The 14,702-nt window shown below is 54.1% G+C and overlaps 1 protein-coding gene across 4 annotated transcripts; it reads left to right on the top strand.

The window, feature by feature from the left end:
* The first annotated feature begins 3,409 nt into the window (after window positions 1–3,409).
* Window positions 3,410–14,689, top strand: F7 (coagulation factor VII). Of its 4 annotated transcripts, XM_053564009.1 has the most exons (8): window positions 3,695–3,814; window positions 5,906–6,066; window positions 8,378–8,402; window positions 8,480–8,593; window positions 10,012–10,152; window positions 10,978–11,087; window positions 11,621–11,744; window positions 12,312–14,689. In XM_053564009.1, the coding sequence occupies exons 1-8, from the start codon at window positions 3,751–3,753 to the stop codon at window positions 12,905–12,907; spliced, it is 1,335 nt and encodes a 444-aa protein (XP_053419984.1). In that variant the 5' UTR covers window positions 3,695–3,750; the 3' UTR covers window positions 12,908–14,689. The 4 variants fall into 4 exon arrangements, with proteins under 4 accessions (XP_053419986.1, XP_053419984.1, XP_053419983.1 ...); XM_053564011.1 differs by lacking the exon at window positions 8,480–8,593 and having other exon boundaries at window positions 3,410–3,814; XM_053564008.1 differs by lacking the exon at window positions 3,695–3,814 and having other exon boundaries at window positions 5,152–6,066; window positions 8,304–8,402.
* The last annotated feature ends 13 nt before the right edge of the window (window positions 14,690–14,702 follow it).

Below are 14,702 nucleotides of genomic sequence, written 5' to 3'. Positions count from 1 at the left end.
TACAAATTGAGAGCAGCACTCATTGGCCCAGTGAAGCCCTTTTTTACAGCTGGGGCATATACCAGGGGTTTTATGGCCTCCTTGTATCTTTTGATTATTGGATGAGAAAACTTTTTTGCTATTGGTATTATGATTGCTATTTCTTTTCTGATACTCTCTTCTCGTATGGCCTAGCTTTCCACAGTTATGGCATTTAACAAGATTCGTTTTGAACCCTTCTTTTAAAAGCAGCCACAAGAAGATTAGCCTCATGGAGCTCAGTTCCTACATCAACACATGCCCGTATGTATTCCTCTAAGGGAGAATTTTGTGCTGTCAAGAGGATGTAAAGCCTTTTGACACTCAGAGTTAGCATTTTTAAATGCTAAGGTTTGAAAAAGCATATCTCTAAGTCCCAGCTTTATCAACCGAAGTTTTCAATCAAGCTAAAAAGTCAGTATAAGGTTCATTTCCTGATTTCATTATCTTAATGAAAGATATATCGAGATATCTCCAGGAGCCTGAACCTTTTCCCAGGCTCAAAGACAGCACAGCTTTGTTTGCACTATGGCTGTGTCATCGTACTGAATTTGTCTCGGAACCCCCAGCCACTGACCAGACCCAGTGAGCTGTTCCGATATTATAGGAATTCCTCTCTGCTGGTTGTGGCCGCTCATCAGGTCAGCCTCCTCCTTCCACCAAGTTTTAAACTGCAAATAATGTCCAGATTCGAGAATAGTTTTGCTATCATATCCTAATCATAAGGAATAAGTCACTGTTCTTGTGCAAGTCCCTGTAATATACCTCTAGAAAATGGATACTGCATGCCATACTGTGTTACAGCCGGTTTTAAATCTTTTAGAATTGCAAAAGTAATCATATGGTGATCAGAGCATTGGCCCCCTTGAGGGTACTCTGGACTAGGAGGGATATTAGTAACTGTGACTGGGAAAAGCCCTACAGTATCTTCAAAAGTAAAGTCGCCGGTCTTGTGCCCTCTAATAAAGCCTTCATAGCAGAAGTTTCAGGTGGATTATCCACACAGGCAGGTGCTGAGGGCAATGTTGAGTGATCTATGTTAGCATTTTTAACTGTGAGACTATTCAACCAGTCATCTGTTTGATCTGAGCTGCCATAATGATCATTGAGCTTTTTTCTTGCTTATTCATATTAGTATCAGATACTTCCACCTCTGAGGAAGAGCCAGAAAAACTCTCATATGTTTTTTGTTCCCTATTCTCCTCAGGTTCAGGTTCTAACTGAACATTACTATCCTCCTCAATTTCAAATTGTGCTTGAACATCACCTTCTTCCCCATTTCCAAAATAATGAAGTATCATAAGAGGTCATAATAAATGGGGAGATTTCTGTGGATGGGACAATTCAATATCACCAAAATGTCAATTCTCCCCTACATTAATCTGTAGATTTAATGTAATTTTATCAAAATCCCAGCAGAGTTCTTTGTAATATATGTGGAGGAATAAAGGTCTGAGTATAGTCAAGATGGTTTGGGGGGTGGGACTGAGAAGGAGGGAGAGGCCCCAGGTGCCAAGTTTGACCAGGAGCTCTGGGAGTCCTGCCCAGTGTCCTGTGTTCACAGTAACTGGGTGTTTCCTGGGGACAGAAAGGTCAGCAGGGTGTGGAATGGCCTCTTCAGCAAATGTCCCCATGGTTGAGACCACTGGTTCTCTAGTGAATAATAAAATTCAATCCTTTGCTAAATTTAAAAAATCAGGATTATTAGAAGAAAGTGGTATCTTTACTGCCTTAGGGCAAGGATGGATTTCTAACAGAAAACAAAGTTACATTGTAAATATAGGCAAAACAAAAAGATGGATGCATCTGATCATGTCACATGATAAATTTCTGTCCACCCAGAGCCCCATGAAGAAAGGTAAAAAGTAGGACAAAGGCCCAGAGAAGACAGTAGCTGTGCTCAATATCATAATGTTTATCCCCAGATGCCCTCTCTGCTCTGTGATACAGCCCAGCTCCCAGCCCCCACCATGCATCACAGTCTCCCTGGGTGCCTAAGGACTGCTCCTATGGAATAGAGGTACTTGAGCATGGCAGGGTGTAAGGCCGCCCGGCTCTCTTGCTCACTTGTCTTCATAGGCTTCACACACACACACACACACACACACACCCGGGTGGACCACCTATGCCAGGGTGGTGGCATCTGCAGGGGCCAGGATGCACATTAACATGGTATTGGTGACTCTCTGCAGTCCCCAGATGAGCATCTCCCCAAAAGCTGACCAAAGGTCCACGTCCTTCATGTTGGAGAGCAACCTGTGTGTGTCTCAGCACGGCAGATGACTCCCTTCCCTGCAGGCTGGAGTAGATGGACAGACCAGCAGGGCCACTGCAGGTGTGGCAGAGGCTGGTGGGGAATGGAGCTGTGACTGTCCCTTTCCCCAGACTCAGAGCAGGGGAAAGGGCCTGCATGAGGGGAATCTCCCCAAGGGAGGCAAGGGGGCTCAAGAGGGCAGGGCAGTGGCCCCCCCAGCCTGCCCCTCCGTGTGGCCAGGTCCAGCCCCAGGCATGGTTCCTGGGGACCTACGGGACAGATGTAGAGAAGGCCAAGCAGGTGGGGCCCAGGCGGAGCTCTCACACCTGTGTCCTCAAAGACCCAACACTGGGACACTGGCCTCAGCTGGTGGGATGGCTGGATAGCCAGTTCCCACCTGCTTCCCCCTGCCCACAAGAGGGGAGCCACTCACAGGTTAGAGTACACCAGGCCAGGGCACCTACGTCCCTTGGGAGCTTGGCACATGTTTTCTGAACCTCCTTGGGTTTTCTGCTGCCAGAAGGGGTTGAAGTGACTCCAAGCCCTACGGAGGAAGAGCACCCCAAACCAGCCAGGCCCCCCACCCGGGTGTCAGCACGTCCCCTCTCACCTGTGGCTCTGCTGGAGGGTTCCCACTGGGGGTGGACATGGGCTGTGAGCTCTATCCCAGACTGAGCAGCCACTCAAAGGTTTTGTTTTTGGTTTTTGCTGGATACACTTTTAGACATATTTTGAGACAGGCATTGTCAACAGATCCAAAGAGGCTTAGGCTGCACTTGGTGGAAGGGAAAAGTCTTCGAGGGCCTCACCACACTGGACTACTCAGAAGACTTGAGCAGAGATGGGGCTGACAGGGAGTTCCTCCCTGCCCCTGTGGCAAGGCCTGGTCCCTGAAGGAACTGGATATTTCCCCCAGAGAGCCCAGCCCAGGGACTGGGATGCCTGATGAACCCCAGGTTCTGATTTTAGCACATAAAGTCTCACATCCTGAGCAACCCTTTGCCGAGAGGTCAGTTACCCTCACCATGCCCTGACCCGGGGGAGCATGGGGCGTGGGAAGGTATTCGTAGTCAGAATGGGGTGAGGGCTCTGCTGGGGCCACTGTTCTTCATCCCAGGGAGGCTCTGTGACCCCCATCAGGAGCCAGGCTGTCTTCCCTGACAGCCACGGTTCTCACTTGGAGTCTAAGTCTGTCTCCCCAACTCACAGTCCGTGTGCTGAGGGCTTTGCAATCTAGATTGCCTTGAGTGTCAGTGCCAGGCACGCCCCAGTATCCACTCTTCAGCATGTAAGACAAGCTTACAGGTGGGGCTGGGACCACTGCACTCTGCCCTGCTCCTGCCTAGAGCTGGGGGAGGGCATCAGGACTCATCCCTCAGCCCTGTGTATAGGCTGTCCTTTTCCCCTCCCCACCCCTTACCCTTTGCCCTCCAGTCCCTGCTGAGAATGTCAACAGACCTTGCTGCTGAGGCCTCGCCATGGCTTCCCAGGTCTGCGGGCTCATTTGCCTTCTGCTTGGGCTTCAGGGTTCTCTGGCTGCAGGTATGTTGGGGGAGGCTCCCTGTGCACTTGCAGAGAAGGGTGTCCAGGCTGTTTGCCACACATCCCATAGCCTGGCAGCCTCTCAGAGCTCCCTGCTCAGGACGTGCCCTTCGCCAGGAACATGTGCTGTGGACTCAGTTTGAGGTGACTTCCTTCTGAAAACCAGTGTCCGGGTGGGTACTTGCCCTGCATTACAGCACAGGTTGTTCATGACAGCCCACGTTTGGTGGTATTATTTTCCCAAAAAGTTTCAGGAATGCTTTCCTGGCCCTCTGCAAGCATCTGCCCTGTGAAGTCAAACAACACTGAGAATCAGGCCTTCAGAGCCCGAGTGGTGGCTTACTCTGCAGCTCCTGAGCTCTGTACCAACATATTGGGGATGGGACACGGGGCACGGGGCACGGGTCTGCAGGCTTGGTCACCACCATGGATGGCTCTGTGAACCATCATCCCTGCCCTCCACAGGGGTTGCTGAGGCCTTGGGTGAGAGAACATGGGGTCATGCTTTGTCTGCTGGGAGGCCCCACAGAGCATCCAAGGTGGTGAGGGCTGCCACTGCTGTCTGTAGCCTAGGTACATGGGACCGTGCGGGCCACCCAGTGTGCCCATGACAGGCCCTTTCTTGCTCAGGAGAAAGTGCCATAGTCATCCTTCCCGCAGGTGGGTTTATCTTCTTTGTTCTGTCCTTTACAAAGTCTCTACAATAACATACTTTGCTTCTTTGTCAGACCTGCCTCTGGCTCTCTGAGCACTTTTCTGAAGCAGATTTGATTTGATCCAAGGGTGTGTTGTGGGGATATGTGCAGGTCCCAGATTCGGGGTCTCTCCACTCCTTCCTTGGCCTGCCCTGGGTGAGTCCCTGCAGGATTCCTGGCTCAACTCTTCCCACCTCCCAGGAACTGCAATTCTTTGGTTTTCCTGCCCATGTCCTCAACCTCTCCTTCCACAAGGGATTGATTCCCTGGGAATGTCAGCAAGTGAAAATCTGATTTAAAGAAAGATGGGTGCCCTCTCAGCCCCGATGGCCCAGTACACTACCCTTCCTATTGCCTGGGCCTCGTTCCAGCCTCACAAGAGGACATGTCCCCCAGCAAAAGCCTGGGTCCTCTTTCTCTCAAATGCCCCTCTTGCAGCCTCCCCAGGGGTGCTGCTTTCCTCCATGGGCCCCTCCTCCCACCTTCTCCAAACTCCTCTTACCTGGGAGGGCTCAGCTTCCCACTCTGGATTTCAGCCTCTACATAACTTCTAACAACTTAAACATCCTTGTCTCTACCTCCACAGCTGTTGGGCATCATAAAGAATGAGATTAGTGCCACTCTGAGTGTCCTCGGGTGAATTTGAAGCCCCACCAACCTCATGTTCTTCACAGGCAAAATGCAGGGCCCCAGCACCTGCAAGTGAAGGCCAGGAATTCCGTGAGAGGCCGGGAGGATGCTGAAGAGGGCCCCACTTGGGGTACCCAGGGAGAGCCACAGGGTCTTGAGCTAATGGGGCAGGTGCCCAGGACTCCTGAGAGCTGCTAGATGAGGATGAGGCTGCCTGGGTGCTGTATGGGGAGGAAGGCAGATGCCCTGCTGGCCACCAGGGGCTCAGGGAAAAAAGCAGGGCTGGCTACCAGGGACATGGCAGGGTCACAGATGAGGAATTTAAGTATCACACAAGGGCTGTGACACACCAAGTCAATACTTACACACAGTTCACCTGCCCAGAAGGGGCCTGCACAACTCGTCCTGTTGCTCTATCTTCACTTTCGCCTGTCACAGTGTCTTAAACCCCACATTTGATGGCAGCATGGTAGTTTCCAACAAGTATTACCAGCAGCTCCTCAGGCCTGAGTTTTTGGGATTACCTCAGATATTTCCTGAGGATACACTTCTGAAGTGAAGCGACCAGGTCACAAAGGCCCCACCAGTCCCCAGTCACCCACAGAGGGCACAGCCTACTTGAATCCAGCCAGGCCTGTCGGTGGTATGACTCTCTGTGGCTGGGAAGGGGCCCCGGGGCAGGCAAGGACCCTCTGAGTTGAACCAGCGTGGTGCCTCCCTGCCATCTAGCGTGGTGGGTTATGAGTGTTTCGGGGTTGTTTCTCAGTCTTCATAACCCAGGAGGAGGCCCATGGGGTCTTGCAACGGCAGAGGCGTGCCAATTCCTTCCTGGAGGAGCTGCGGCCAGGCTCCCTGGAGCGGGAGTGCAGGGAGGAGCAGTGCTCCTTCGAGGAGGCCCGGGAGATCTTCAGGAGCACAGAGCGGACGGTGAGTCCTCACCTTGAGGGGCGCACTGCAGAGAGGGACTAGGTGGCATTTGGGGTCCCACCAGGGCTCTGCCTCCCTCACAGGACGTCACTCTCTTCTGTGCTGCTCCCTCCCTCACCCTGTTCCAGGACACTCTGCACAGCACAGCACACCCTCCTGTTCTCTGCCACACCACACACACCGTTTTTACATCAGAAAATGTCATCTGAAAGCACACTCCATGTGTCCTTGACTTCCCAGGAAGGCCTCTAGTGGTACAGCCGCATGGCACAGAGGTTGTGGCCTCCCCTGCCAATGTGGCCTGTAGATAGGGCTGTCTTCACTTCTGGTTTCATGTCTGAAATTTCTGTATTTGGGATTTTCAACATGTTCCTTTCCCTTACATTTCCATTTCAATGTATCTAGGCCACCAGAAGAGTGGCCTAGACAGGCCAGTGGCCAGAGGGGAGACAGGGCTTTGGGGTTGGGAGGTTCTAATGCCTTGTTATGGACCCATATCTGGAATCAACAGAGCCAGGTCAGAGCTCCTGGAGTAAGTGTGCAGCTGTCTGCTCAGAGCCAGGGTCATTGTTCATTGTAGTCCTGAGCTTTCTTTTTTTTTTTTTTTTTGTAGAGACAGAGTCTCACTGTACTGCCCTCGGGTAGAGTGCCGTGGCGTCACACGGCTCACAGCAACCTCCAACTCCTGGGCTGAAGCGATTCTCTTGCCTCAGCCTCCCGAGCAGCTGGGACTACAGGCACCCGCCACAACGCCCAGCTATTTTTTTGTTGCAGTTTGGCTGGGGCTGGGTTTGAACCCGCCACCCTCGGCATATGGGGCCGGCGCCCTACTCACTGAGCCACAGGCGCCGCCCAGTCCTGAGCTTTCTATAACCACCCCTGACTCACACCATGTTTCCTACCCACAGGACAACTTATACTCAAAGGACAGTTCACACACACAGGACACCCCAGCTCACACGGGACACCTCACACTCAGAGGACACCTCACATCACACAGAACACCAAGGGTCATACAGGACACTAGACATCACATTCACAGGACATCACACTGACAGGACGTCACATCTCACACAGGACACCTCACATCACACTGACAAGATGTCACATCTCACACAGGGTGCCTCACGTCACACTGACAGGCCATCACATCTCACACAGGACACCTGACATCACACTCACAGGACATCACACCCACAGGACACTTCACATCACACTGACAGGACATCACATCTCATACAGGACACCTCACATCACACTGACGGGACGTGACATCTCATACAGGACACCTCACATCACACTGATGGGGCATCACATCTCACAGAGGACATCTCACAGAGGACACCTCACATCACACTGACGGGACGTCACATCTCATCCAGGACACCTCACATCACACTCACAGGACACCTCACATCACACTCACAGGACACCTCACATCACACTCACAGGACATCACACTCACAGGACACCTCACATCACACAGGACATCTCACATCACACCGACGGATGTCACATCTCACCCAGGACGCCTCACATCACACTGACAGGACATCACATCTCACACAGGACACCTCACATCACACTGACGGATGTCACATCTCACCTAGGACACCTCACATCACACTGATGGGACATCACATCTCACAAAGGACACCTCATATCACAAGGACAGGATGTCACATCTCACACAGTAAGACACACATTTCCCAGGAAGTCCCGCTGTTTGGGACAGATACTAACATGACCTTTTTCAGGCAAACTGCGGCTGGTCACACCCTTTTATGCCACCTAGAATTCAGTGCACTGTCAGCATTTCCCATATGTTACACCCTCACAACAACCCTCAGAGTTTAAGTTAAGTTGCCGAAAAGTTTCCTCAGGAATCAATTTTAGCAATGGGCCCTTTACAGTTTGCAGAATGCCTTTAGGTCTTTAAATCCTTCTCCTGGTGACAGCCATGGAGGGTGGGTACCCTTTCAAGAGGACAGGATGGAGGTCCAGAATGTCTTTCTTGTCCCAGTTTCCCAGCTCTGAGGTGGCAGAGTTGGGGCTGACTTGGGAGAGGGAACTGTGTGGCCTCTGGTGGCTCTAGACATCTTGGGGAAGGATGAGAGTAGAAGAAAATGTCCTTCTTAGATGATGCCACCTCATCTCCAGAAGAAGATAGGGATTCTCGAACCCCTCCCCAAGGGCCCAGGGCAGAGCACCCACCCCAGGCCTCCCCCACCCATCAGTCCGTGTTGTAGATACCGTGGCTGGCGCGTCTGGGCAGCGGTGTCTCATGCAGCTTCCTCTCTTGCTCCCTCAGAAGCAGTTCTGGATTTCTTACAAGGGTGAGTCAGTGAACAGCTCATTTTAATCCTGCCCACCAGCCTTCTCCATAGCACACTAACACAGACCCATTCCACAGATGGGGACCAGTGCGCCTCAAATCCATGCCAGAACGGGGGTTCCTGTGAGGACCAGCTCCAATCCTATGTCTGCTTCTGCCTCCCTGAATTTGAGGGCCGGAACTGTGAGACAAGTGAGGCTCTGCTCCCTGTCTCCTGTCCTCTAGTGTGCCAAGGGCCCTGGGCAGCATAGAGGCCACCAGGCTGACCGAGACACCGGTGTACACACTGGTCCAGCCAGGGCTCAGCCCCTGAGGGAAGTCAATCAGGGTGACGTTGAAGGCCCCTTCCAAAGTGATAGCCTTCCATCTAGGGTTTTAAGGCTCTAATTCTCAGACGTGATGGCCCCTTGGGCTCTAGCCCTTCTAAGTTCTAATGGGCCTGGAGAGGGCCTAGGCGAGTCTTTTTCATGTCCCACCAGGCAGGGCAGCTAAACTTCAACCTCTCTACCTCTCATTATAAAGGAAATAAGTTTTCTTTCTACCTTCCAAATATTCAGCTGTACAAAGTTCGGGGCCCGTGGTCCCCTCAAGGTTCAGTCACTCAATAGAGGGCCTCACCTAGAGGCTGATAATGCTCATAGTACAGCAGGGCAGCAGTCCTCTCTTGGTAGAGTCCTCAGTTCTCCCAGAACCATGGGTGACAAGATGAATGAAGTACTCTCCTCACTGGGAGGCTGCCCTGAAGCTCAGAGTGACTGCTCACCTGCTGACCTAAGTCTTACCCTCTCCAGAGGTGAGGTAGATACATTGGCCTGAGGCCTTCACCATAAACTGTATTGTTAGCTAAACCATCCACATGCCCAAAGGCCTGGGTAAGCAATGACATTCCCCAGGCAGGACCTTCCAGGGCTTAGTGGTCACTTCCCAGAAGCCAAGGACAAAGGCCACTCCTCTTTGGCAGGGTCTAGGCTTTACCATCCAGGTGCTTAGCCTCGCAGTGAGTTAGATTTTCTGGGCTACAGCCATTGCCTTCTCCAAGCATAACAGAGCCCAGAGAGCATGGAGGGAAACTGAGGAAAGAGACCCTTGCTGCTCAGCCTCTGGTGCACAACAGCCCAGGATGAGCCTCCCACATCAAGCTCAGCTCATCTGTCTGAGCCCATTGTTAGTGCTGAGACTGTCCCCAGCTGGCTTACGGTTGCACAAGGCCTGCTTGCAGACTAGCACCTCTCTGGCCCCCTTGCTAGCAGTGTCTCGAGCTCAATAGCACACTTTCACTATCTGCAAAGGGGGTTTCACTGCTTCCCAGGGCCCTCCTCAGCTTCCCATCAGCTGTTTACAGGGTGATTGTCTTGGAGGTCACCATCTGCCAGCCTGGCATCCCCTAAATGCCATCAAGGTGGCCCTGCCCCCCCGCTGGCCATACTGCTTGGACATGTGACTCCTCCAGCTCCAGGGCCCATCTTCCAGGACCAATCCCCAGAGCTGGTCGTGCCAGGTCCCCACAGCCCACGGCTGAGCACCACTATCAAAGTGGACCCTCCTGCCATGGGGCAGTTTTCACAGACTCCAAGGTGGCCCCTCTCAGGCCATCCCCTTCCTGTCCCCAGACAAGAACGACCAGCTGATCTGCTCAAACGAGAACGGTGGCTGTGAGCAGTACTGCAGCGACCACATGGAGGCCAAGCGCTCCTGCCGGTGCCACCAGGGGTACTCTCTGCAACCGGATGGGGTGTCCTGTGCGCCCACAGGTGATGAGGTTCTGGGGCTCTTTGCTGTGTTTGTGTCCAAGATGCCTTGTCCTGATATAAGTTATCTTCCTGGCTAAGAGGTGGGGGCAGCTTAGCATCCTCTTAGCACCTGCTGCTGCCTAGGGGTAGAGGGCAAAGAGGTGCCAGCCAGAGCCACAGCGAGCAGGACGGGCACCCTGGGGCAGTTCTCTGGATGGGTTCCCTGCTGTCCCAACCAAGCCTGAGAGGCGATGGAGGATGTCTCACTCCTGTCCCCCTGTGGGGCCTCTGCCAGGGCTTGTGAGTTTACATCGACACACCCAGAGTCTCTACCAACTGCTGCACAAGTCTAGATTCTAAAACATTGAAAAGGTGTGTGTTCTTAGGAAAATGGAATTATTTTCCAGAGCAACCTCAAACTGATGGGCTACAATTCCAAACTGCTGTGTCTTTCAGGGGTAGAGGTCTATTGTCACCTGAGCTTGAAATTGCTGCCACCATCACAGGTTTCTTCTCTGGCCCACAGACTTTACTGGACCAGACTAAACAATAGGCTTGGGATCAAAACAGCACACTGGTTTCCAGACATGGCTCCTCTGAAGATGGAGCTTCCTTCACCTTTCAGTGAATTCACAGGACACATCCTCTCCTCTAGGAAAGCTAGCAGGGCCTGGTGTCCCTGTGTAGTCCCACCTGCCATCAGCCTGGCAGTTAGCACAGGCTCCCAGCTGAGCCCTGCCCACCCCCCACAGTGCCCAGCTCTCAGGGAACAGGAGGTTCTGAGCCTCTGCCCACTGACATGTCATCTTTCACAAACCTTCCATCTTGCTGACTTATTTTTTACAGTTGAATATCCATGTGGAAAAATACCTATTCTGGAAAAAAGAAATGCCAGCAACCCTGAAGGCCGAATTGTGGGGGGCAAAGTGTGCCCCAAAGGGGAGTGTCCATGGCAGGTAAGGTAGGGCTTCCCTGGCTCAGGGTGTTCTGGCCCTGGCCTCCCGACTATGAGGGTGTGGAGTCTTCTGAATGAGACCAGTCAGCAGGCCTGAGAGTGAAACCAGGTGGCTAGCCCCAGGCTGGCCCACCCCTTGCTCCCAGCTGGGCAGCATCCTCCTTGCTGTTAGTGGGGAAGGGAAGAAGAAAAGAATGTGATATTTGTTGAGGGCCTACTCCATTCAGAGAGTCAGCCGTGCAGGGCACTCAGCAGAGTTACTGCATATCATCCTTGGGGCAGCACTTTGGGGCAGGATCTTGCTGATACTTGCAAAATCAGGTGCACTGGGCCAAAACTCTGAGCTGATCCCGGGAGGTGCGCAGTAGGACCCAACAGTGACCTGCCCTGTGGGGGCAGTGCTAGAGAACAGCTCCTCCTGGGGCCAGGTCTGGACAGCTTTGCCCAGGAGGGACCCAGGGTTGGAGACGACCACGCAATGCCAGCCGCCCCGCGGGGTGCACACCCCTCAGAGCACATTGTGCCCTTGCCCAGGCCATGCTGACGCTGAACGGAGCTCTGCTATGTGGGGGGACCCTGGTTGACCCCAGCTGGGTCATCTCTGCAGCCCACTGCTTTGACAGAATCAAGAGTGGAAAGAACCTGACTGTGGTGTTAGGTAGGTGCCAGCCTGTCTCCTGACCCAAGGGTGGGAATGTCTCAGGCCTGAGAGTCTGGGAAGCATGCTACTGAATTCCATGATCGGATGGATGCCTCTGGAAAGGGGAGTGGGCAGACTCAGTGCAGCTACTGTCCTCGCAGCCTCCTTCCTGCTTCCCAGTAAAGCATAATGAGACTTGGGGGGATGCCCATCCACTCTGCCTCACCTGAGCAGAGGACCTCGAGGCAGATGCAGCCCCCACGGCCCTGTAGAGCCTCCATGAGACCACCTGTGGGTCTCTGCCCTCTGGGTTGATGAACAAAGACCCTAAGGAGGGTCAGGCCAGGCAGGGAGGAACTATGGAGAATTTGATCCCTCATTTTCAGGATGACTCCCCCTTCCTCACTGGCCTCCAACACCCAGTTCCAGATTCACCCCACTCTCAGCTGCCCTGGGAGCCACAGGGTTCCCAGGGGCGGGTCTGGGGGTCAGCCTTGCCTGGGAGGCCAGAGGGCAAAGATGAGACCTGGGGGAAAGTGCTGGGAGGTGGCTGGACATGGCTGAGCACCCTCCTCATACCTCCAGGTGAGCACGACATCAGCCAGGAGGACGGGGACGAGCAGTTCCTGCACGTGGCGCAGGTCATCATGCCAGCCACTTACACCGCGGGCGTCCCGGACCACGACGTGGCCCTGCTCCGCCTGCACCCGCCTGCCCGTCTGGCCACCCACGTGGTGCCGCTGTGCCTGCCCGAGGCTGCCTTTGCGGCGCATGTGCTGGCGGCCGTGCGCTTCTCCACTGTCAGCGGCTGGGGCCGGCTGCTGGAGCGCGGCGCCACGGCGCGGGAGCTCATGGCGGTGGACGTGCCCCGGCTCATGACGCAGGACTGCGAGGAGCAGTCGCGGCGCCGGGCAGGTTCCCGGCGCCTCACCGAGAACATGTTCTGCGCTGGCTACCTGGACGGCAGCAAGGACGCCTGCAAGGGCGATAGTGGCGGCCCTCACGCCACGCGCTACCGGGGCACCTGGTACCTGACGGGCGTGGTCAGCTGGGGCGAAGGCTGCGCAGCCGCCGGCCACTTCGGGGTGTACACACGGGTGTCTCGCTACACCGAGTGGCTTCGTGGTCTCATGCGCTCTGAGCTGCGCCCAGGCTTCCTGCTGCGGGCCCCGTTTCCCTAGCCCAGCTCCTGGCCACCTGGAGATGCCCGTACCGGTCCAGCCCTCTCCTCTTGGTTTGGGGATAGGGGGAGGGAAGAAACAGACGCAGCACGGAGATGAAGAGATGGCATTTGGAAGGGGGCAGAGAGAGACACACAGCCTGGATGGATTAGAGGATGCTGAGAGAGGCCGGGACCTAAAGAGACAGCTGTGGGGCAGGGCACCCATAACTGGTCCTGGTGGCAAACAAGTAGTCAACCAAGGTCTGCAAACGAACGGTGGAGGGCTGAATCAAGTTACACTGTGTTGTAAATAAAGTGTTATGGAACATTTGTTTAGTTACTGTTCCTGGAGCAGTTGAGACAGAGCTGTCTGAACAAAACTACCATCTAACCTGCAGAGCCTCAGACATTCAGTGTCAGACCCTCTGCAGCAAATCTCTGGGCCCTGGCAGGGACACTGATTCTGGCAATCTCCCAAGCCAGTCCGCCAAGACTCTCCCAGCCCCAACATGGCCAGATGCCTGCACTCCGGGCCGACTCTGCTTATACTACAGACAAACCACTGTGTTGGTGAAACCGGAGTCTGCACCTGTCATGAAGGTGGCATCAGTGGACCATGCCCTCATCACCTCTAGGAAAGACAGCTTGCCAACTGACAGATGCTTGGGAATTGTGCAGACTAACCCCGGCTGAGGCTTGAGAAGATGCGCCTGGCTTCTTGGAATGGAAGTCTGGGGACAGGCCAGGAGAGAGCTCCCTGAGCTGTACCAGACCTTCCCGGCCTCAACTCCCAGGCTTACTGCTTGTCTGGAGAGTGGGCAGTCCTGTCTGCAGAGTGCACTTCTGGGCCTTCCTCTGATGGGGACCATGAAGCTGACACTCCTCATTCCTGCAAAGGCCATCCGTACTAAGCAAGATTTCCCAGCCCCCACCCTGGCATGAGGTCAGGCCATGAGATGGCCCAGCCCAGGGTGGCCCCAACACTGGCCTTTCAACGCTCCTGCAGCTCCCCATGGCCCTGCCTTCTCTCTCCCCCTGCTTCCTCCCCTGCCAGACCACCCTAGACTTGGAAGACATGAGAAATTACCTTCATTAGGCTAAACCATGGATATTCCAGATCCCTCTGGCTCCCACTATCTAGCCTGCCTTCACAGGGCCTGCTACATAGCCAGGGGACATGGGGCCCTGTGACTGAGTCCATGTCCAGGGGTCAGCATGGGACCTAGGAGACAGCACCCACCAGCCTCTCACGGCAAAAACCCTCTCAGGCTGGGGCCAATCCATCCTGTACCCAGCAGGACAGAAGGGGGCTTGTGGCAGAGCTCATCTCTCCAAGCAGCAGGGAAGTGTTGTTCCTCCCAGAACTATGTGCAGGGGCCAGGTGGTCACAGAAAGGTCAACAGAACCTCTGGCTCCTTGAGCCTCTGGGTCTGCGGGTGGGTGGGGGCAGGTGCAAACCCAGCCTGCAGGAGTCCCCCAGAGGCCTGATACCGCTGTGTCTAGGTACCACCTGATGGCACTCGGAGAGCAGCTGAGTTGAAGGACAGGTTCAGACCAGGAACAGTACAAAGAGTACAAATCCCACATCCACCACTGTGGCCGTGGGCTCAACCTTCACCTCTCACTAAACTTTAGGTTTCTGTCCTGGAAAAATTATGAGAAAATGATACCTCTGTCATGTTGTCAGGACTGAGAGTTAGATGCAAACATCTGAAAACTACAAAATGAAAATAAAATGTTTTCATTCTGTGATAGGACTAAAGTCCCCATCCTGCAGCAGCCCCATCAGCCACCCAGCCCTGCCTAGGGAAGGT

Source organism: Nycticebus coucang, chromosome 15, assembly GCF_027406575.1.
Source record: "Nycticebus coucang isolate mNycCou1 chromosome 15, mNycCou1.pri, whole genome shotgun sequence".
Taxonomy (NCBI): domain Eukaryota; kingdom Metazoa; phylum Chordata; class Mammalia; order Primates; family Lorisidae; genus Nycticebus; species Nycticebus coucang.
This window is presented reverse-complemented; position numbering and strand designations above follow the sequence as displayed.